Source organism: Eptatretus burgeri, chromosome 9 (genome assembly GCF_056783735.1).
Source record: "Eptatretus burgeri isolate ZD-2024b chromosome 9, Ebu_testis_v1, whole genome shotgun sequence".
NCBI classification, from domain to species: Eukaryota; Metazoa; Chordata; class Myxini; order Myxiniformes; family Myxinidae; genus Eptatretus; species Eptatretus burgeri.
The window spans coordinates 71,805,209-71,830,662 of NC_140969.1; the positions used below are offsets into that span (position 1 = coordinate 71,805,209).

The 25,454-nt window shown below is 43.7% G+C and overlaps 1 protein-coding gene across 8 annotated transcripts in view; it reads right to left on the reverse strand.

The window, feature by feature from the left end:
* Positions 1-25,454, reverse strand: part of LOC147020337 (nuclear receptor coactivator 1-like) — a 99,419-nt gene that overhangs the window by 31,870 nt on the left and 42,095 nt on the right. For 7 of the 8 annotated variants that reach the window (XM_085895641.1, XM_085895648.1, XM_085895647.1 and 4 more), the window contains 5 exons: positions 18,322-18,411; positions 17,421-17,571; positions 8,611-9,595; positions 6,947-7,016; positions 6,388-6,672 (listed from right to left, as the gene is read on the reverse strand). In XM_085895641.1, coding sequence (XP_085751767.1) covers positions 6,388-6,672; positions 6,947-7,016; positions 8,611-9,595; positions 17,421-17,571; positions 18,322-18,411 — 1,581 coding nt within the window. The remainder of the gene's footprint in view (positions 1-6,387; positions 6,673-6,946; positions 7,017-8,610; positions 9,596-17,420; positions 17,572-18,321; positions 18,412-25,454) is intronic. The other variant, XM_085895646.1, reaches the window with a different exon arrangement.

The following is a 25,454-nucleotide window of genomic DNA, read 5'->3' on the forward strand; positions in this document are numbered from 1 at the left end:
ATGGATCAAAAAGCATTCACGCCCACTTTTCCTCGGTCCAATGGGGAGCCAGTTAGAGGTGAAGGGTCGGAGGTAAAGGGTCGAAGGTGAAGGAGCGAGGCCACGGGGCATATAAGGGGCTGCGTTCGTCAGTCAAGGCAGTTGTCAGTTGTCGGTGGAGCTGGGAAGAAGTGGTAGTAGTCAGAGTGAAGAGTTCGGAGAGTCAGTTAAGAGTTCGGGGTGAGTGAAGAGCTGGGACGAGTCAAGAGAGGAGTCGGAGAAGGCGGTTGGACGGAGCTGTGGAGAGGTGGCGGCGGCGAAGGCGGTCGAGGGGGTGCTCGTGTCAGAGTCGGGGAGCTGCGGAGGGAGAGGCTAGCAACGCGACCGAGGTCGTGGTGGAGACGCTCGTCGCGGGACCCGAGACAGGGAGATATCCTCCTTCCCCCGAGCATCAACAACCCCCTTCTGTTTCCCCCCGCGCTGAGATAGTGCGAGAAGGGGGCCCCGTTCCCACCCCATACCAGGCAGTCCCAGTGAGGCCCGCGGAGTCGGGGCGCCAGCGCCATTTTGCAGCTCATCACCAGACGGGTAGGCCCGACGCGGTCTCGGCCCCAGGCCCGCCTACCCCCCTCATCCTTGAGGGTGGTCCTTTTCTTTTGCTTTGGGTATATGTGTTGTCGGCGCCGTCTGTGAAGTAAAACTGTATAAGTGTTGCCGTGTGCTCGGTAGTCGGATAGCTCTGCATTGTCTTCTTCTTTTACATGTGCTTTTGGTGTAATTGTATATGTGTGCTTTCCGTTCATCGCGAAATAAATGTGCTTTTTGTGGAACTGTTTTCCCGTTTTGCTTCGTCTTTTCCTCTATTGAATCTCCATCTTACTTCACGTAAAGGGTTGGTCGTGGGCTAAAACGCCCGATAATTAATCGAACCGTCGAGGCCGACGATAACACCGCTCGGTTATCCCGATAGTACGGAACGGGTCGCTTAAAGTGGCCCGTGTCTGAAGTCGACCTGCGGCGAGGTGCGATCGCCCGGTCTACCCTCCGTGTGGGTACTTAGGTTGGTCGAATTTGGCGAGCAACCCTATCCCACGCGGGGGGCCGATTGGCACGATCGTGGTGAGACCGAAAGGTCCACCCGTGACTAGTTCCCGGCGTTAGTCCGAGAGGGTCACGACGGGATTGTCCGTCCGGTGGGCGACGTGCCGCGATTCGAGTTATGTGGCCGTTCGCACGCTGGCGGGCGCGAATCCGCAACAATATATATACCTGGTGTTGGCATTGTGGTTAGGGTAGCGGCTTGGGATCCAAAAGGTCCTGAGTTCAAGCCCCGTTGGCCGCTTGAATTAATACACACCAGGAGGTTGACTTAGCCTGTCATCCTTCAGAGGTCGGCGAAGTGAGTACCCGTGTACTGGGCCCGGTGTATGCCCCGGTTAAAATAGGTGTACCATATCCCTGTGTCGTAAGAGGCGACCAGGGTTGTGTCAGGAAGGGCATCCGGTATAAAACCTGTGCAAAATCACTATGCGGATCATATGGATGATCCGCTGTGGCGACCCCTAACGGGAGCAGCCAGAAGAAGAAGAAGAAGAAGATATATTTACATGTATATATATATATATATATATATATATATATATATATATATATATATATATATATATATATATATATATACATATATACATATATATATATATATATATATATATATATATATATATATATATATATATATATATATATATATATATATATATATATATATATATATATATATATATATATATACACATATATATATATATATATATATATATACATATATATACAGTAGACTAGGCGTAAGTCGTCACCATCGGGACCGAGAAAAAAGTGACAACTTAGAAATGTGACGACTTACGCGTATGCGAACATTCATGATGACTGTGGGGTGAAAGATGAAGTCGCGCGTGGGCTGGATACATATGTGTGAGAGCCGGCTATTGTACCAAAAGGAAAACACAATCCTCGGGGCATAGGTGGGGGTGAGTTGTTGAGTTGGAAAGTGATCAAGCAAAGATGGAATTCATGAATCAGTTTATCAAAAGTAAAGATAATGAACAACTCTGTAAGACAACTCGTATACCATCGGTGATGGTATAGTGACAAATTACATGACACACAGTCATCGTGGTGATGATTACCACTCAATGCCGATGTGTAAGTGAGTGCGGTAATGTACAAAACAAGCCAATATAAAACCATGATCGGACTTCAACACTAAGCTCGATCGATCCTTTACTTCTTCGCGAAGTAATCTGTTATGTTTGACTGCCTCAAACTCTTGGGCATCCGGTGCATGAGAAAGGATTCAAACCGGTCATTGTATTCCATGATGTTGGCTGGGCAATCCTCCACCGAAAGACAGTATCGGCCGAATATTTGGCCGAATCGGCCGAATCGGCCGAAACCGAATATTTGGCTGAGCCGACATTTGCCGAAACCAGATGATGAGCGCGTCATCGACATCTTCAAAGGACACACATTTCACACTTCCCACCGGCCTCACGATCTTCTCCACTTGTCCAAATATCTTGCCCTTATTCTTCAAGATATCGTTCAATGTCTGCCGTTTGATGTCCAACTTCTCAGCTATGTCTGTTTTCTTCATCAGTGGATTTGCCTCGCAAAACTGGATAATGTCGTATTTTTTTTTGGTAGGTTTTAGTAGTAAGCTTACGCTTAGTCGCCATTGTCCTGCCTGCAGTGCGATCAACGTGTGTGCGCAGTTATAAATAGCCTATCACTGGCGGTGTACACCAATGAGCGAGCATCACGATTCCATGAAATCGGGCTTCTCATGAGGCAGCAGTTCCGTGTGACGAGTTAGGAGTGGTAATTTACTTGAGTTTCCATTACGTGGGAATGAACAACATCTGATGACTTAGACGAAGTGACGACTTAGAGATGATGACTGACAGAGGGATGACCCTTTATTCAAAGGGATTTAACATGAGATAAATTCGGGACTTTTTGACGCTGCCGACTTAGGCGAAGTGACGAGTTACACGCTGCCGACTTACACCTAGTCTACTGTATGTATATATATATATATATATATATATATATATATATATATATATATATATATATATATATATATATATATATATATATATATATATATATATATATATATATATATATATATATATATATATATATATATATATATATATATATATATATATATATATATATATATATATATATATATATATATATATATATATATATATATATGTATATATGTATATATATATATATATATGTATATATATATATATATATATATATATATATATATATATATATATATATATATATATATATATTTATATATATATATAAACACATATATATATATATATATATATATATATATATATATACATATATATATATATATATATATATATATATAAACACATAGCAAGACGACCCGTGAACCCATTGGGTTCCCACTTTGACAGCGGTTGATAAAAAAATAATTTCAAGAAAATAACAAGAGATAGCTCCAGCGAACTATACCACTGAGGTTGTTTGTGTTGATCAAATTCTCCCGAAGACTACTTGACTGAATCGGGAATTGATTTTTTTTCATAATTTCGTTGCTCGAATTTATTTTATCTTTATTTTTTTATTTAAAAATTTTTTTTTTTCAATTTATAAAATAATTTTTTTGTTGCCCGATTTTAACAAAACTTGATACTGCACACCGCAGGAGAATGGTGAGTAAGGTGCGCTAAAAAAAATTTGCGATATCGTGTACCGTTTTGGCTGTATTTCGGGAACATACATACATGCATACATACATACATACAAGATGAGAGTTTTACTTATATATAGATAGATATACATATATACACTCACACAAACACACACACGCACACATACTGTGTATATACACACACATCGGAAACCCACCATATTCGTGAGTTCCACAAATTCACAAATTAGTAAATGTGTACCAATTCCTAATTTTCCCCACCCATCACCCTACCTTCACGTCATGCTTCCCACTCACCCAACCATCAACATAGGGGAAATGAGGGAGAGGCATGCAGATGTTGATTCAGTATAGTACTGCATTTGGTTTCTGAACTGCAAACACCTCGCTGTGCCTCTCTACTCGCTACCGTGAACTTCTAATTAACTTTAATGATGGCCAGAAATAGACAGACTAAAGTAATGGATTTAAGTCACAAAAAGTGAATGTTGGACAGGCTGACCGCAGTGAGTATGAATCACTCAACTGACTTCCCCTCTAACACCACCAGCACAATCATCACATCATCATGAAATGTCAATAAAAACATACTGTTCTGTGTACTGTACTGTAATTTATTTATTTAAATCATTGTTCTTCAACATTTAGCATTTCCCCCCTTTGTTCAGTCTAATCTGGGAACCTAACCCTATTTTTCACATAAACCAAGGTACCCCTATTTGTGAAGTCTACATTCGGTGAGGTTTTTCAGAAACATAACGAGCCTCAGTACTTTTTTGAAAAACAAAAACAATATGTTTCATTACTTTGCTTATAATAGTAAGGAAGTGAGCTATGTACAGTAAGGATACCGCAATTAAAAAGCAGCAAAATGCATTTATTCCCGAATTGCCACCCTTTCAGCTATCACATCGTGTATGACAATGCGGTACACTACTGTGTGGTCATGTGTTGCTCTCTTACAATCTGGTTCACTGCCGTCGAGTCAATGGGACATTGCCTTTCCAGTATCAGGCCTATAAGGGTACAAGCAGTCATGATATTGCTAGTATTAAATGGAGCATAAACACAGTCTTGGTTCCCAAAACAAAAACTTGGGGCTTTATTTGGTAACGGCTTTAGTGTGCAATTGAATGCAAAAAAACTCTTAGGTTGTAATAGCAAATATAAGGCTGTAAAGAGGGTAAACAAAGTTGGTGTGTTGATAACAGATGTATTTGAAGTAGAAGATCTGAGCTCATCATCCTGCTGTTAAAAAAACAAGCTCAAATGAGCTAAGATTCTCGTCCTCTTAATGATGACGTCATAAAAACGAATATGACGTCATTGTGATGCATCAGGTTTGCGATAAATTATCTGTGGTGATGCCCAGCTTGATTCCCGCAAACAAAATTCGAACAGCTTGCCTAGTTTCGGAGATAATGGTATCGGCGATTTCCATTCACGGCGATATTATAACGTCAACTTATTTTCTTGGAAGAATTCCCAAAATCGGAGATGGTTACTGCCTGCACGTGGGCTTTCTGCATATACATGGCAAGTTTCACGAAGATCTGATGAACACTCTGGGTTGTGAAACAAAAAATGTCAAAAAATAGGAATGACGTCATAAAAATTGATATGACGTCATAGTGATGTATAATATGTGCGGTAATTCATCTCTCCTAATGCCCTGTTCGATTCCTGCAAACAGAATTTTAAAAGCTTGCCGAGTTTCGGAGGTAATTTTTTCGGCGATTTCCATTAGCAGAGATATTTTGACGTCATAACTTTTTTTCTATGATGAATTTTCAAAATCGGAGATGGTTACTGTCTACGCAGGGTATTTTTACATGTATATATGCCAAGTTTCAGGAAGTTTCGATGAAAACTATAGGCTGTGAAACAAAAAAGTCCACAAGAAGAAGATGAAGAACAACAACATGAGTAAGACTTTGAGATCCTGCATGAGGATCTAAAAAAAAATATCAAAGGGATGTTGTTGAGATGAGACATGGTAATTTAGTAGGGACATTGCTAATGACTAGTTGGACATATATATATGGGAGTGGTTCGTTCCTTCAGAACAGTAAGGTGATGCATGAGGAATGCAGGATTGTATTTTGCCAACAGAGTGAGATTATAGGCTAATGTAAGACATCGCGGTGTTGAACGAGCAAAGTAATGATTGTATGATGTTGTTGTGAAGAAAGGATGGGGTATTCAGAAACAGTAAAACCAGCGATGGGGATCGGATGGAGGTGAGTGTGAGCATGAGGTGGAGGAGGCAGCCACAAGGGGACCAATTGCACAATTATTGTTCACGGTAAACTAGGTCTCTTTAATGAATGCTCAGCTCGGCCAAGTGCTCACACTTCCCTGCGAGGGTAAAAGCTCGACAAAAGAAATGACATTGTCTGGAGCTAATGAAAGCATGAGGAGCAAAGGACAACCACAAAAGTTAGAAGTACAGGACAAGGAGTCCTGTATATTACATAATAATATTACATAATACAATATTACATAATAATACGTTGATCAACTGTATTGCAGCATGAAAATTAAAGTAATGCTATGTAAATGGATGACACTGGAAATTTGAGGACAATATTGTATCTGAGAAACCAGTTGCACCTCGAGCAAATGGAACGCACCTGCCATTGCATTTGTAGGATGTTGAGGAGCCACCGTAAAGCTGTACATCCCAATATCGTGACTCGCATCATGGCGTTTCTTTACATCGACCGTGTTGCATGCAACTGAACGCTGGAGATACAAAATATTGTCCGCATTTGCAGCAGGAGGTTCAAGCTTCAGATCATTGCTTGTGCTTGTTCCAGAAGATTGAAAATCCCAAACACCATCTGTGCTTGCAACTCGATGTTCAAACTTCTCAACATTGTTTACGGCTGCAGGTAGAGGTTGGGGAGTTTGAGCATCTGAAAGTGGGGGTGTAGGGTGGAGTTAAAAATAGTGTGCAAGGCTTACTTTAACAACAGAATTATTTTCAACTCAAAACACCACAAAGACCAAGTGGAATGTCAGTTGGACGAGGTTCAATCCCACAGAGGTTATATCAATGAAGTGCAATATTAAAAATTTTGTACATGTAAGTACAAAACCGTAAACAGGTGAGGTCAAACGACAATTCACAAATGGTATTTGCATTTTCATTCACTTGTTCACGTGTGTGACATGTTGGGATAACCTCACTTGGCCAACTTTGATGCATCCTCAATTCCTCAAATGTTTGTGGAATGCCATCCTCGTTTTGTTCATTGTACTGCACAAACATTCAAGTGCAGCACATTAACATTATTAGAAATACCGAAAACAAAACACGATTATACACAAAGAAATGGAGTACAAAGCACAGCTGGCTTTCTTCAAGCTCTATGGGCAAAATGCATGGGACAATTAGGGTATCGAAAATACAAATGTTGTTCAAAGATACAAACGGATACAAACGAAAAAGGAAGTTATAGATTTTTTTAAAAAGGCTAAGATAGAAATTGTCATAACTTGCATTATGTTTTAACAATGTTCAACTTTTAAGTTTGGAGGAGAGATTGGGGGGGGAGGGGAGGTGGGGAAGAAGTGCTCAGCAATGCCCTTTCAAGATACTATTTTAATGCCCATCCTAAGTTACCCTGACAGGCACTTTTTTCAACTTGCACAAAATGTAGATTAAACCACACAATTCACAAAACTAAAGACCCCCTGCCAGAAAGTAAGTCGTGAGCTAACTGGGATTTTATCCACAATTTCAAAGCTGCATGGTAGTTCGCATGACACTAGCTCCGGTTTTGTAGTCCAAATCCTAAATACAGTACTGCTGCATTATCCTGGATTTAAACCCCAGCCTCTGGGATGCCAAGACCAGTGTTATGTTATTATTGTTGCCAAGCTTATATTGAAACATTTCCTCAACCCTCATTATGCATTTAACTCAACACTGCATTGAATGCTTGTGATTTACCTTCCTTTCACATAGTTTTAACATGTAAAGATGAACTCAGTGATACAACAAAAGGGTTTAAAATAAATGACTAACAGAACCTTCCTTTCATATAGTTTTAACATGTAATGATGAACCGAGTGATACAACAAAAGTGTTGAAAATAAATGACTAGCAGAACCTTTGCCAACCCCCAGGCCCCATCCCTGACCACCAACCAAAACACATTCCTTTCTTCTCTTCCCTTCCTCATCAAGGCTCATTCCTCCCCCCCCCCACACCACCTCCAAGGACTTCTTCCTCTCTCCCTTCCCACTAGGACCTGTTCATACCACCCCCGTCCCAACCCACATTCCCCATGAACCTGTTGCTCCATCCCATGCCACCAGGGCTTGTTCCTATACCCCCCCCCCCCAATCTCATGTGGGACTCATTCCTTCTTCAGCCCCTCTCCCCTCCACCAAGAACTCTACAACCCCCTCCCTCAAACCAGCACCATAACACCCCCCTTACCAAGCCATATTCCTCCCACAACCCCTCCCCCATTAAGACCTGTTCCTCATCCCCCTCCCCCCACCCCTGTGCCACACCAGGACATATTCCTCCCCACCCTGACGACAATAAAAAACCATAGCAATTATTCAATGAAATAATGTAGTTATAATTAAGTACATGCTATTTTAGTACAATAATACAAATTTAAGGCTAATAAGCAGATTACTAGGCAAGCAATGTGGATCTGATGTTCTAGTTAAAACAAGATGTAATACAGTACATTGAACAGTTTCTCTCCATCCTTTATATTTATTAAATACCTGTAAGAATATAACACTTCACCCTCCGCACCCCCAAAAAGCTTCTTACACATTTTCAAACAAGGTTAATGAGCAGTGATAGTAATTAATCTCTAGTTACATACCTTTATCGAGAATGAAGGGCCAGTGTGCGCGCAGACTTGTGCCATTATCACCTCCTGTGCTCCTCGCTCTGGCTTGACTGTGTTGGCCTCCACTGCACTCCCTTTAGCAAAATGTTTGAGTAGTTGTATGCGTTTCCTGTCATCTGCATGCTGACCATCACTTCCTCGTACTCCAGCCTCACTGACCACAACCTTTTCCACAACACCCGGATTCTTGATTTCATTTCCCGTAACCTGAGTCCAGGATTCTAAGCATCGAGTATCATCTGAAGTCAATTCTTCTGTGGCAACATTATTGGTTTGACAAGGTACAAACACTTCTACATCAGTATTATCTCTCGAGGTTGCATTGGTTGACAATGTTTCAGAGAGAAGATGCAACTGATCTGTGTCTGGACTTGGTTCTATCAAGGGTGGGCAAGTTGTTTGCAAATCATGGGTGGCGTGGGAAACTGCACTTGCACAGTGTCCGGGTGAAGCTATAGGGGTTGGGATCGTATGAGAGCTAATGAGCTGTAGGATAGGCTCTGAGGAACTGAGTGTATTCTCCAGAGGTCGGTGTTGGATAGACCATGAACCTGGCGTAAATAAGTGGGACGTTGAGCAGGAATTGAAGCAGGAAACAGTGTGGGGAGTTTGGTTGAGGGGTGATGAAGCAGGTGGTTGGTTGGTGGCCTCAATAAGTGCTGGCCTTGATGTGAAAGGAGACAGGGAGTGGGACGGTGGTGGTGACGTGACAAAGGTATCTCGTGGTGGTACATCAAGAGTGCTGTTTGAGCTTCCCACATTCGTCGATGATTGAAGCTGTTCATCACATTCACACTGACCTTGCCCAGAGCTGTCTCGTGCTTCGCTCAGAGAGACACATCCATGAGCAGGTGCCGGCTGGCAGTGTAGACCTGGAGAATGAATTTGAGACCACATGTGGGCTGGCTCTCCATTTCTGCTTTGACCCAAGGGGGTATCATGTCTGTTTGCATGATCCCTGCAATCCAAACAAGGTATGCAAGTCAGGCTTCTAAAAATGGGATTCCATTACATTATTATGGATAATGGTGTTCATGTCTCATCATGTTCCAATAACCTGGTGGACATAAGACAAAGGATTTGTTTTCAGTTGCTAACCTATCTTCATTCTTTGGCAAACAGGAAAGTGATTTTTACTCTTATGACTCAGAAAATCTGGCCCATCGTTGACTAGGATGATGCAGCAACACAATATAATTTCAAAGCACACAAGTGCAATGCCAAGAGCATCCACACATGACATTTATGAAACAAGAGCATCTTGTGCATTGAAAACAAAACAACTGCATCAAAACATGCTTCCCAAATTTGGTAAAGAACGTATTTGTCCCTCATTTCCATCACCAGTCTCAGTGCCTCATCTTCATTTCCATAACACGCACAAACAACAAAAGTACCATCAAATGCACATTGCACAATGATGTCACACTCACTGTACAATGACATCACATGAGTGTAATGTTATATATTAAAAAGTTCTAAGTTGTGTCTTAACTTAAACTTAAATAGGAATGGTAAATATATATGTGTGTATGTCTGTATATGTATATATATATATATATATATATATATATATATATTTGCGGGCCGGGGGGTCGGGTGAGAAGACCACAAGGTGGGGGAAGCTATCTCGGCTCCCACGAGACTCCTCGGAATTGTAGGCCGTCCCACACGGATAATTCCGTGACGCGACGGGTCGCTTAACCGAACGTGGATGCCAATAACTGAACCATGTGACCTATGGTTCTCCCGTCTCTGGGTTAATCGGGTTGCCTAATTAATCACGTGGTTTAATTACTGGGGAAACACGCCCTCGGTACACCTTGTCCGAACCGGATCACTCTACCGAATCACTTTACCGGATCGGATGCAGCCGAGCGACACTGCCAAGACACGTACCAGCTAAAAGGAACGGATCATTGGGAATAAAGTTCCGGCTAAGCTAGGATTCGGACCATGCTGGATCAATGGAAGAAAAGACAAAAACGAGCAGGGAACATTCCTCATGATAATTATTTATTTACAAGCAGGCGAGGAAAGCTATGTGGCACAGTGAAGATTTATTGGGGTGTGTTGTGCAGAGATAGAAAGAAGCATGTGGTACGACAATAAACAGGCAACTTACAAATGGGACACAGAGCAGACTTAACGCGGAAATAATAAAAATAACAATGATAACAATCTTGTACAGTCTTACTTAAGCAGACAGGCACCAGCGCACACACACACACACACACACACACACACACACACACACCGATGTAGAGGGAGTTTTGCAACGGGGGGGGGGGGGGTTGAGGCTATGATATAGGTACCTGTGCGCCCGATAGCACGACGTGCCACCAATACGTTTTGGGGGGGGGGGGTGGGGTGCTCCGGGGTGCGGTACCCGACAGTGAGTGAGTTGCCTCTGACCAAAGCCACACGTGTGGAGACTGCGCTCGTGAAGGAGGAGCTTGAGTGGAGAAGGGGCGAAGTCCAGAGGGCGAGGGTGGAGCAGTAGGCGGGGTCAGGTAGGCAGGTGGGGTCAACGTGGTGTGGGCGGAGATGAAAAGGTGGAGTCGAGCAGCAGGAGGTGGGTCGTGGTGGTGTCGACGAGGCGTGGGCGGAGACGAGGAGGCAGAGACGAGAAGCAGGAAATACAGACCGTCCGGGCCAGAGGGACTGGCCCGATTTTTATAGGGCCCGCAGCTCTGGGAGAGGGGCCATTCCGAATCCAAACGTCATCACCCGAATTGGGCGCTCCGATTGGCCCAGACCCCTCATGTGGTCCGCCAGCTTGGGCCGGAAACCGCCTCACTTCATTTCCGGCAAGGCCACCCCAAACAGCAGGAATATTGCGCTCCGAACGCACGAGATGACATGAATCGCCCACACCGAAATTGGCACGCGAATCATCCCACAAAAACCCCTGGGCGACTAGCCGAGGGTCCCGCATGCCTGCTCGGGCGTTCGACCAGCGTCGATCAACGCGGTCGTTCCTCGCGTGCCAACATGGCCTGCACTGTACATTCTCTGGCTCGATCGCAGCCTCGCTGGCCACAGAGACGAGAAGACGTTCACCATCCACGGAGAATCCACCGCTGCCAGTGAGGACCGAAGGTACATCACCATGGATAAATCAATGCACGTTTCACGAGAAGCGTACGCGTCTGCTTTCGAGCACATTACATATAGTGTGCGCGGTTCCGCCATTACGCACGTCGCCAGCGCTCATGTTCGCACGACTCCACTAGCGTGTGCGCGGGGCGAACACCAATATGTGTCGGGTATTGAGGTTAAAAAAAGAAAAAGCTACTTCTACCCACACACTCGTATCCTGCCCCACATGCTGTGGAGTCGGCTTTATTGGCCTCTGTACGTGTTTTGTTCAGCGTGGGCGCCGTGCTTTCCGCGTTTCCCGTGCCATGAAAAACATCATTCGTGCAGCCTCTTAAGAGGTATTTATTTGCATGCCTATTCTAATACAATTGGCAATTCTCCCCAGACCATCGGAAGCTCAAGTCGACAATCCCGCATTGCCAAGCGCACATCACTCGCCGAACACGCCGGGTTTAGGGCTCACCCGGGAACGAGAATCTCTGAGCAGCAGATCCCTCACTGCGGCGCCGCACACGCTGGACTCCAAGGCGCATGTGGCTGATTTACCTCAGGAATAATCAGAAAAGAATAAGAGTGGGGATGAAATGAAGGAAAAAAAATGATTGAAGCAACCCCTGCTATTAGATCATCGCAACGCACTCCCTTGTTGTCGCGCTAAACAAAAGGAAGGGGACTATCTACATGTATAATAATGGAATAACTGTCTTGGGACACCGATCTGTTGTATGCATGCCGTTCCGAGAACCGCAACAGTATTGTTGCGGTGACGGGTACCGAGGCATCAGCTCAGCTTGTTACTCAGGGGGATTAATCCCCGGTTGTCCTTGGTAGAGCCGGACCTGGGGCCACAGCTCACAATTAACGGTCTGGTACGGTGGGTTGTTTTAAAACCACGGACGTCACCCAGTCAACTACGACTTCCAGTGTCCGCCGTCTAATTATTCCGTTTAACCAGAGGTCACGTGGTTACCTGAGCGGGGAACGCGCCCTCGGCAAAGCACCAATGTTATCTGATTAGATTTTAATTAGGGTGGCCGAGCGTTTTAACCGCTGGTGCTTGCCGACTATTTTTTGGTCAAATCTGTGGTAATTACCTCCCAGTCTATCTCGGTTCGAACAATGCTAGACCAATAGAAGGAAAGGACAAACACAGACAGGTTGGAAATCGACAAATAATTTATTAACAATAGAATAAATAAATAAAAAGAACCTTTTATTTGCTGAGGTAAATAAAGAAATAATTTCAAAGCAAAATCAATCAAAACGCCAGGAAAGAGACAAAGAGCAGATGCTTATCGAGGGTTGACTTACAGCTAAACGCAAACAAGGGTACCCAGCAGATCATTCAGGGGGAGTGGTGGGGGAGAATCGTTTCGCTCACCAGAAAGTCGTCCGTGAAGCGAAAACGTCCTGAAAATGTGTGCGTGCGAGTCACGTCCGTCGCCAGCACCCAGCTTTGCTGTGCACCCTCTCGCGTGGCAGCCTTGAACACCAGTTGACGTCTGGAGGGCACCGAGACCGTCCGTCGCGGGTTTAGACCCTGGTGTTGTTGATCAAACCGAGCCTCACTTGTTGGCGGCACTGCTCACACTCACACGCGCACCACACGCTCGCTTGCCGAAGCACTCGGAAGGGTGACTTGTCTCGTCGGCGCTGGTTAGACACCCGCTTCTTGGTCACTTCTCTTGCCCTTTGCTTTTTCCTCTCTAGACTTTTCCTCCTCAGACAACGTCCCTCTTTCGCTCGTTTTAATATCCCCGGGCCGTCTCCATGTGGTGCCTTCCTCCCCAAGCTCACCCCGCCCCACTGGGGCACGGTTACCATGACGACCCATGCGCTCTCAAAAAAGGCAGGCGTCGGAGCTCGCGAAAGAATGCTGCTGAGGAAAAATGAGGGCGGGCTTCAGAGCTCGTGAAATAAATGTGTGTGAACATGTCTGTCGTAAAGAAAATCTATCCTTTACCCTTCTCAACGCATCCCATTTAAAATCCCATTAGACATGGGGATGGGGCTAATCTGAACATGCATTTAAGGAAATAACTGTCTGAGGACCTGGATGCGGGGATGCATTCATCAGACTGGATTCTGAAATCCGTAACTATGTATATATATATATATATATATATATATATATATATATATATATATATATATATATATATATATATATATATATATATATATATATATATATATATATATATATATATATATATATATATATATATAAAACGAAAGACCCACCCACCTCTCTCACCTGTGAATGAAGGGAATAGCCAATCAGCTCTCACCGAATCGACTACATCCAGGTGGCTAGGATTATATAAATGATTGACCTCTCCCATGCTCCTCTAACCAAAGTAGCTGCGTAAAGCAACCCAACAAGACTTACACAAGGTAAGTGTTAAACGCTGTTTCAAACTCTTCCCAGAGTTCCTCAACAACTATAAAGACGTTCACACATAGTACACACGTGAGAATCCCAATGCTACACTCCCCTCAGCTACCGGACCGGTTTCATCACTTATTGGCGAATCATCAGCGAGAGCACAGACAGCAATTCATACCAATGAGGCTCCCAAGCATGTACTACGTGCAAACATCAAAAGCAGTCAATATATAAATAAAGAAAGACCCACCCACATCTCTCTCCTGTGAATGGAGGGAATAGCCAATCAGGTCTCGCCTCATCAACTAAACCCAGGTGGCTGGGATTGAAATAATAATTGATCCCTTCTATACTCCTTTTGATTATATAATCATGTGAGGGGTAGAGCATCACCTGTGGTCAAGTGATTCTCAACCTGGTAACAGGGGAATTCACGCATTGCTTTCTTCCAAACCCATCCCTCGGTGTACTGCAGTTAGATTGGAGGGTGGTGGGCTCTTTAAAGGACTCTTTGAGGAGTCCGAAGTGAAGGCGTGCTGTGCCGGTTACTTTGAGCAGCGGCAGCAAGCTAATCTACCAGCTGCTTAGTTTGATGTCAAGGGTGTTACAATCACTGTTGTTGTCCCTCTATTCAACTGTGGTCCACCTTCATTTGTGCAAAAAGGCTGCGGTGAACCGGCTGAAATGGGATAAAGCTCCTGGAATCTGTAGCATTCATGATGAACTTCTCAAGGCTGGTGGAAATGCTGTACTCGTGTCATTGCATGCAGTTCTGTGCTCTGCCTGGAACACAAGCATCATCCCAACTGACTGGAAGAGGGGCCTTGTTGTCCCTCTCTGGAAAGGAAAGGGTGATCGCCAAGACAGCAACAACTACCGAGGGGTGACGCTGCTCTCAGTGCCAGGCAAAGTCTTTGCTCGGATAATTCTTGATAGGGTTCGGCACCATCTGCTTCAGCACCAGCGTCCAGAGCAGTCAGGCTTAACACCAAAGAGGTCAACGATTGACGGTATCCTTGCTTTTCGGGTCCTCACAGAATGCAGACAATAGTTTCGGCAGGGGCTGCTTACAGCCTCTGTTGATCTCCACAAGGAGTTTGATTCAGTGAATCCAGATGCCCTCTGGAGGATTCTTGGTCTTCGTGGGGTGCCACCAAACTTGATCAATCTGATGTCTGAACTATACTCTGGTACTGAGAGTGCTGTGAGATGTGGTGGTACCATCTCCAATATATTTCCAGTTGTTATTGGAGTTCGTCAGGGGTGGCTATTGGCCCCCACACTTTTCAGCGCTTGTGTGGATTGGATTCTGGAGAGAATGTCGGAGAGATCAAGCTACGGTGCATCGTTTGGTAATGTCAAGATCTCTGACCTTGATTTTGCAGATTATGGAGTCATCTTTGCGAAGACTCAATATATCCTTTTGCGGACCCTCAGGGTGCTGAATGAAAAGTCAGAGCCACTGGGATTACGGGTTTCCTGGGTCAAAACGAAGATCCAGGCTTTCAATGACACCTTAGGTGCTGCTGTCTCGTCTGTACCTGTTTGTGGCGAGGATGTTGAGGTCACGGAGAGATTCACTTTCCTTGGCAGTGATATTCATGTCTCTTCTGGCTGTGAGCCAGAGGTCAACAGACATCTGGGTCGGGCCTGGGGAATCATGGATTCACTGGATCACGGGGTTTGGCGCTTTCGGTACCTGTGCAGGAGGACGAAAGTCCAAGTCTTCAGGTCCTTGGTGCTTCCAATCTTTCTCTCTGGATGTGAAACTTGGACTCTGACCAAGGATCTGGGATGGAGACTTAATTTCTTTGGTACCAGGTCTCTTCAGAGAATCCTTGGCCATCGCTGGTCGGACTTTTTATCCAACGATCGGTTGCTGACTCAAATGAGATTTGTTACCTGCATGGCCAAATGGAGGCCCCTGGAGTACCAGCAGAAAATGGATGCAGCGACGTGCTGCTCCGGTAGATGCTCCCATACCTGACCTGACCTTGGTTGAGGTGAAAATCTGGCATCTGTAGGCCGCCATAAACAGGTGAATGATTGTCTGTTGACCCTTCCCCATTGTACTCTTCGTCCTTCTTATACCTTCATTTTCCTTCAAACCTCATTACCACACTTTCATTTTGCAACTTCGTATTCAACCCTTATTCCAAAGCCATTATTTTCTGACGTCCATACTCGAACCTCATTCCCAAACCTTCATTTTCCGACATCCATCCTCAAACCGCCATTCTAAAACCCTTACTTTCCGACACCCGGACTCGAGCCTCGATCTCAAACACACATTCTCAACCGCAGCTCATGAAACAAATCGAGGCGAAGGGATTTCGATGGAGCAGGCTGTTTTTTAACACCGATGAGACGGGATTATTCTGGAAGACGATGCCATCTTGTACCTTGGTCTCCAAACAGGGTCGTGGTTTTAAGTATCACATTTTCCAGAATCCTAACCCCCCATGATATTGGAAGGTTTATTGTACATAAAACTGAAAAACATCCGTGGACAGTGAACCCTTGTCGAGGTAAGTTTTGATCAACCTCTGTGAATATGTCTATTAATTACGTGCTACTTATTTTTGGACCTTGACTACGTCTATTAATTACCTTTATGAATTACGGACTATTGGAACATACCTTTTAGACATGTAGTCCTTTGAAGCTCTTACACCTTTTAGACCCTGAACACCCATAAGACCCTTTAGAACACCAAGACCCTTTAAGACTCCTCAGACCCATTACAACCCTGAACCTTCAATGCCCCCAAGACCTCCAAGACCCCAATAATCGTTAGACTCCTAAAATCCTCTTGGACCCTTTAGACCCCAAATATCCTTTCAGACCCTTTATAACCTGAAGACCCCAAATACCCCAAAGACCCTTCCTGGTCAAAATTAGTCAAATGTCAAGGTCATTGACATCCAAAACATGTAAATCACCTCTTAGGTGGCAATGAGAAAATGTACCAACTAAATTTGCAATGCACAATATTCCATCATGTAAGACACTTGATAGGTCAACTTTTTCAAATTACTGAATTGCCATTTCTATGGCAACTATTGTTTATTTGGATTTCACAAGTTTTTGCACGACATCTTTCTCGTTATATAGTTTGTGAATCTGCGATCAATTGATACCAAAACTTTTCATTTCCCCTAAAATTGTTGATTTTTACCAACAAAAAAATATGGACATAAATTTGACATTTTAAGTCAGTGAAGTTGAGAAAAACAACTAATATTTCAGTTGCTGCTCAGTTTGCCAGAATAAAATGAAAAGAGGGACACACCTGGCCATCAAGTGATCTGCAGATGTGATGTCATGTGGCTGTTGTGCGTTTGGGTGCCGCAGTAGCCGGCTGTGTGGTTGAGAAGCGACCATGCTCTTGTCGGCCACACGGATTGTGCACACAGGGCTTTGAGCACCACCACGCAGCACTGCTGTATGACAGAGATGTGTGCGTGTGAGAATGCTGTACAAACAATGCAATCACCATGACAAAGCTAAACAAGGAAATACAAGGAACTTCGATGCATGAGGCTGTCAGTAACCCATTTCTAGTGAAATTCCCAAAATCCAGATTCACTGCCCTCCTCCTCTCATTTGTTCCTCTTTCTCTCGCTTGTGGAACCAATTTCTCCAGTCTCTTTCTTCCCTCCTGGACTTCAATATGGCTGTTCACCAGCTCCTCAAGTCACCCCTCATAGTTACTCATGATATTTTCTATCCTCATTAACCCTCCTCAAACCTACCCCTTCGTTTGCTGATTATTGTGTTTGCTCCCCCATCCTCCCAATTTTTACATTTTTGTTCCATTGCTGTTTCATCCCCGGGTTTCCCTTCCTATTATATCACTACTGTCAATCGACAGAGTAGGTGAGCTATCACCGGTGCCTTGAACAAATTTCAAATTTCTTCCAAATCTGCGGGTGGTCTGGTCTTCACAGATAGTCCTTGCCACCGGGTTACACGACTCATCATCTCGCATGGTTGCTATGGGGGCAGCAGCTCCTGTGTTATAAACGATTTTTTTCACACACAGGTGTTCACAGTCATCTGTGACCAACCATCTTCAGCTATGAAGGGCAACCATTAATTGTTGTAATCGAATCAAAAGATGCAATTTCCAAGAAGGACATGTGACTGGACCCTTTGCACCTATTGGCAGGCAATGTGAGGGGCTTGATCACCTTTCAGGTCCTGTTTGCTGCCGAATGACTGTTGTGCTGCTCTTGCCACGTCGATAGGTCTCACCACACACATCAGACACTTATGTGGATCTGTGATACACATGGGATGAGGGGGTATGGAGTAAGGGTGCAGGGGGGGGAGAAAAAAAGCTATTTTGAGTGTTGGGAGGGTGAAGTTTAAACCTATTAAATTGCTAACTAACAAATTCGGTGGTGGAATGGTTAGACTTTGACTATCTGCTCAGAGTCTGGGAAGTTTGTGGTTTGAACCTTGGCTGAGTCATATAGAAAATGAATGGTACTTGCTGCTTTCTTGCTTGATGCTAAGCATTTTGAAAGAGCATGAACACACAAGCATTTGTTGGCAACCACAAACACAAGTTTGATGGGCTCAACAGCCTCCTGCATTTAAGTTGCTCAAGAGGCAAATTATTATTTATATTATCAGTGATGCACACTAACACAATAACACTTTTCTGTCGAAGAGCCCCATACACAGTTTACAAATGGGTTCAATCTTCAGCGCAGTAAACCACAGTGTAATAAATTCTGAGGGAATACGAAACAGTTTTTCAATTTGACGATCTTTCGGACAGCAGAGTGTGCAGATGTTCACAGATGAAGGAATCAAAGAAGGAATTATTATTATTATTATTATTATTATTTTGCATGCAGCCTATGGGTGTTAGAGTTGCTTCATTGCTGGGAACGTGGGTGTGCCGCTGATGCAGTGCCCCCTGTTTGCAATAAGCTGGTACTCACTCAAAATTAAATGCAATCAATCTGAAGATGGCAGATAAACAACTTGCTCAAAGTGAAACCAAAATGAACAACTCAAGAAACGTGTGATCAAAGAAAGACATAGTCGATCGACAAGCAATCAAATAGATTTCACGAACAAAACTATTGAGCAATCTTCTTACCACTTTACGGTGGTCAGAACATATCACATGACAGAGTTTGGAACAAAAATTACAAAGGATGGTCCCACCATGCCGAGCTCTACCGGAGCAAGAGGTCCAAATTACCCAATCAGCAATGAGATGATGGATGCAAAACTTCCAGAAGTACAAGAAAAGTTACAAAAAACAAGCAGCAGATAAATTTCTTTCATCATCTTTCATTACAGCAAATAACATTCCTCATCATTCTTTAAACAATAAATTACCATCCATCCATCCATCCATTGGGACCATACACTGAACAGAGTGTCGGTGCTGCCAAAGCAGTCTCCTGGGCAATTTGGCACAATCCTGGATGGGTCGCCACTCTGACGTAGGGTACTCGAATGGCTCAATCATTCCAGCAAGCTGGTACTCATTTTGCCGACCTTGCAAGGATGACAGGCTGAGTCAACCCCACCTGGTATTAATTTTCAACAGCCAAGCAGAATTTGAATTCAGGACCCATGGATCCCAAACACACCACCCTAACCATTAAGCCATCACCAGGCATGACCAGGAACCACTCACTCAGGATGACGGAGTACGAACAACTCGCTCTGAATGACGTGGCGCGGCAAAAGCGGTCATATTAAACATCGCCCAAAAACGCTTGGAATGCCAAACAATGTGTGAATTGGACAAATGAACACTTTTAGCAGTCTGAATTGCTGCTGTGATCAATTTCACAGTTTAAATTAATTACCATCCACCAGTAATCCATCATCTTGGATCACTTCCGTTGAATTAAGAATATTAAATGGATTACTCCAAATATTTTTGATGTAAGTGTAGTGTTAGAGTTTTAATTTAAGTACATCTATCTATAATGGAGCAGTTGAGTGTATAGTTATGGATCTGGGGTTCAAGTTCGACCACGAGGGGAAGCCCTTGGATTTCTCCCAAACACCTGGTCCTGAGGGCACAGTTAAGTCTGCAGACTGGCGGGTTGCCAAGCAACCACAAGTACCGATTGGCACTCCCAAACCTGATAGGGTTTGCAATACTTCACGTGTTACTGTTTTCGGTGGATTGGCAGCATCGGGGGGGGGGGAGGGGGGGTGGTTCATGCCCTCAATGCGTTCTCGAGTTAACCTATCATATCAGGTCCAGCCGAGCAGAGCTGCCGAGTATGCACCGGCTAATAAGAGCAAATTATTGGGGCAGAATTTCCTGGATAACCTGTGTGCGGACTACACTCGAGCAATTGAGGAAAAGGCAGAACTAGGTGGGTACATTTATAATGCAAGCAATATATAATACAAGTGAAATGCAAAAAAATTTTTAAAGGACAATAGAAGACAGTGCAGAGCAAACCGGATACAAGGAACTTCTACAATCTTATTTACACAAACACGACAGGTGCCATCAGACACACACCCAAGGAAATTAGAGAGCAAAGAGAGATCGAGAAAGCATGAGGTGTTGATGACCTCTATCGTACCTGGCATGGCCGACGGGCCCATGCTTCCCAGTCACTTAGGAGGGGGAGGGGTGAAGAAAACTGGGGGTGTCTAAGGTTCTTGAGTGGGGAGGGTACAAATGAGTGCAAGTAAATGTAGATGGGGGCATTGAGAAGGAAAAATGAGAAGAGGTGCGTGTCTGCAGAGTTGCTCTTTTCAGCTCTTGTGCATCCACGGCAGACGAGATATAAGATAAGGGACAAAATGTGTGAGAGGAAAGCTTAACAATGACGTGTGAGGAAGTCTGTAAATTTAAATGCTAACAGTCAATGATTGGTCTGGCATTCTGCCCCTTCCTCCACCCAATACTCTGCTCCGCCTACTCCATTTCCACCTTCCTCCTCATACCACTGATCAAGGCAGAACTCTCTCCTCTTCACCCAGCACCCACCTTTGACTCTCAACCAAACTCTTGTTACTCAACCACTTCTCAACTTTTTCTCGCTACTTTGCAGGGTATTTTATCGATGTCTGGCGAGGGAGGAGCTCAAAGTCGGATGAGGAAAATTGGGAGGAACTTCCCAGCACCCTCGTTAGTGTATGGAAACTTTCCCAAGAAGTAGGCCACACCCCCGAACTCGTCCATGCGATGGAGTTCCAAGATCAACATGAAGTGTGGGTTTCTGGGAGCACTTTCCGATCCTGAACATGCACTGGGTACCAAACAGGGGTCATGATTGAGCAGAGCGCCAGGGATATTCAGACGATGTTGAACGGATTCCAGCACATACTTGCGCTTTGAGTGACATGCCAAAATGTTCTGAACACAAGCATCCGCCATGGCAGATAGCGTCCATGGTTCCCCGATATCCTCAAAGGATAGTAGTGAGCGTCCAGGGTGTTGATTGTTGTTGCGGCATTTGTAGCAGTTGTAATGAGGTGGTGGAGGAAGCATTGTGGTGAGGTGGTTGAAGCATTTGGAGCAGTTGTGTTGAGGTGGGTAAGCATATGTTATTGTGGGGATTTTTAAGAAGGCGTTGTGGTGGTCATATGAAGGTTGTAGCATTGTGGTTCAACCTGTTCCTCATTCTGGCCTTGTCTTTGCCTCTGTTTCCACTGGTGCACTCATCTCGTTGTTCTCTCCACTACACTCTCATCCATCATTCGTACCTCTTCACTTGTGTACAAATAAATTGTACTGAATATTGTTTGAAAAAAAACAAACAGTGAAAGTATGTCTGTCTGCTATTAAACACCACAGGGAGCATCGTAATGTAATTTGAAATGAACAGGATGAAACGAACATTATAAATATGGATGTGTCCCCCCAACAGGGGGGAGACCCTCTCGAGAACAGGACCTAGATGTTCCTATAGTTGGAAGCAAGTGCCCCGGAGGCAGTGGGGGGAAAGAGAGTGGCACTTGTATATACGGAAGAATTGTTGCTCAGCTGGTGGGTTGCCCAAATAGCTCAGATGGCAGAGCACTGGTACGATTTGCCAAAGGACCTGGATTTGATTCCTGGTCTGAGCACGTAATTTTTCCACATAAATTTATGATATTCACCATTTGATTATGTCATCAAATGGAAGATTATATCGGCAAATGAAAGACCAAATACTACATCGGAGTCACCAGGAGGAACCAGAATAAGTACAGAGCAAAGATAGTCATTCGGAAAAACCTGGATAGGATTTGGGTTTCAGCTATCCTCAAGCTCATCCAGGCACAGCCAAGTGAGCCTTAGAAAAATAATCTTGTAAAAATTAATTTCACTTGATCAATAAAGGAGAGAAATGAAGCGTAAAAGAGAGATAAAAGAGAAGAAAATGAACAAAAATAAGAGAGAAAGCAAGAATCAGAATGAATACAGAGAAATGTGAAAAAATAGAAAGAAATGTGAAAGGAACAAAGATCAAAGATGTCAGGAAGAACCTGGATAGATAGATTTCCGAACTTGACAGAGCGGTGTTCAGCAAATAACCTCAAACTGAATGTTAGTTAAACTGAGGAAGTTATCGTGGATTTTAGGAAGTCTTGTGCTACACATGCCCCGATCAGCATTGATGGTCTGGATGTTGAGACTGTGAGTTCCTTCAAATTCTTTGGCATCCACATTTCATGTGATAAGTCCTGGACACTGAACACTGGAAGTATCACTCAAAAGGCCCAGCAGCGCCTGTACTTCCTTAGACGGCTGAAAACATTTGGTCTGCATCATGATGTTTTAGTGAACTTTTACCATCGTGTTATTGAAAGTATTTTAATGGAAACAATTATTGTTTGCTTTGGCAACATCACTGCACACAACCTCAGGTTGTTGAAAAGAGTTATTAATGCTGTGCAGAGGATCATTGGTGTTGACAAGCCTGCACTTGAAGTTATCTACACATCCAGATGTTTTGCCAAAGTGTCAATTATTGTTGAAGATGCTGGTCATCCTGTGTTTGACAAGTTCAAACCACTATGTTCTGGCCATTGGTACTGCATACTAAAACATCCACCAACTGTTTCAGGATTAGCTTTTATCCGAGTGTGGTCTGACTTTTAAACCATGAATCTTGATTTTTTACATGTCTGGTTTTCTTTTTTGTTAAATTATATTTCTATTTGAGAGCACTTGTATTCATGCCAATAAAATTATCTGCATCTGTATCTGTACAAGTTTGCTTTTGTATCCATCTTTTTCACCCTGTGCATCTTCCCCGACTCATCATTCTTCCCCATGTCTATTATTTGTCTCAGTCTTCCTCTATTTTGTCCCTCAGGCCTGCTGTTGGTGTTCCCCTTCTCTTTATGCTGTTTCTGTTGTCCTGTTGCATCCTGATCCGTTCTGTGTTCTTGCTCTTCTACGAGCCTTGAATTTGTATCCAAAATAAAAAATAAAAAAAAAGCAAAAGGATTTGGGAATTTTTTTTTTTGAACAACTTCAAACCTTGTGTTCATGTAGCAGCTATTCTTTAAAAAGCAAATCAAAAAATAGGAAGAATAAAAGGATGCTTTACCGGATTTACCAAGAAAAAGTTGAAACTTTGTATAAATCTAAAGTTCATCCAGGTCTAGAGTATGATAGTTCCACATGGAGTCCGTGGTTGAAAAAGGACAAAAATTTAGGAGAAAAAAAAAGTGCAGAAGCAATGTTTACCATTGTGTCCGGAGACAAAAGTGTTGGAATTTGTTGAAGAAAGGACAGCAAATGCCGATCTGAATGAAATGTACAAATATCTTCATGGATACAACCATTGTTCTCCTGACTTTTTCTTGACAGCTCCGCTTAGATTGAGAGGGCACTCAATAAAGTTGACTCGGAACATGGATGTAGAACCAATGTCAGGAACAATCTTTTCACGAATCGCATCATGCAGCCATGGGATATATAGCTTCTTGGATCACGCAGCGACTGCACGATCAATGCAACGGAGAGAATCGCTTAAAGAAACAGAGAGTAGCCCATAGCTGTTACCCGAGCTGTTAATAGACCAGGTGTACCAAGTAAAATGCCAAAGTGCATCAGGAAATTGTTAAAACTCCAATTTGTATTTCTTTGTCCCCTCTCAAAACAATGTAAAACTGTAGCCCAACGTACTTCAATAACTGCTGAAGCCATGATGGTGATTCCAACATAAGGAAGTTACTTTGTCTCCAGGCTAGTGCACACAAACCAAAATTTAAAAATATACAAAACATTAATTGTTACACCACGAAAACAAATTCAATGCAAAATAATGTGGACTCACCCAAACCAGGGCAGGATTGTGGGAAGCAGGAAAAATGGACAGAACCATTCCAAAAGCGATACATAACTAACACATCCCCCAAATCAATTGAAACAAGCATGAAAACATTTTAATAACATCGATGGATTTCATCCACACCACAATAACAAGATAAAAGAATAACAAGAATAACAAGAAAAAACATTAAGCATGCTATTATTTATAAAAACGATATTGGCATTGACATTTCCACAAATGTGGTAATACACACAGTGGAGTGAACCAAAACCCAGGATTGAGTAGGGGTTGGGGGGGGGGGGGGGGTCAGTTCAGGCAAATGCGCCAGAGCAGCGCGTCGCTACATCCTCTTTCCGCCAGTACTCCAGGAGCCTCCTAGCCATCTGGCCATCCCCCAGGCAGACGCATGGCCCATCGCCATCTCCTTGTGATGCTGATCAAACTGCTGCAACCACGAGGCACATGCTCGGGCAATTGCCCTCTATTCATGAGGCTCCATTGCTGAGAGAATCTGGTGAGCAGGATCAGAGTCAGGAAAATGAGCCACATGTCCATACAACTGCAGTTGACGCTCACGGACTATGCAGTCAACAAATCTCATTTGAGTCTCTCTCAGCAACTGCTCATTGAACACAAAGTATGATCAGTGATAGCCTAGGATTCTCCAAAGAGACCTGGTACCAAAGGAATTGAGTCACCATCACAGATCGCTGGTCAGAGTCCAAGTCTCACATCTGTAGAGCAAGACGGGAAGCACCAAACACCTGAAGACTCGGCCTTCAGTCCTCCTGCATAGGTACCGTCAGCACCACACCCCATGATCCAGTAAATCCAGGACTCCCCAGGCCCAACCTAGATGTATATTGACCTCTGGCTCACAGCCAGCACAGACATGAATATCACTGTCAAGGAAAGTGAATCTCTCCGTGACCTCAACATCCTCACCACAAACAGGTACAGACAGGATAGCAGCATTCAAGATGTCATTGAAAGCCTGGATCTTAGTTTTGACTCAGGAAACCCATAATCCCAGCGGCTCCGACTCTTCATTCAGT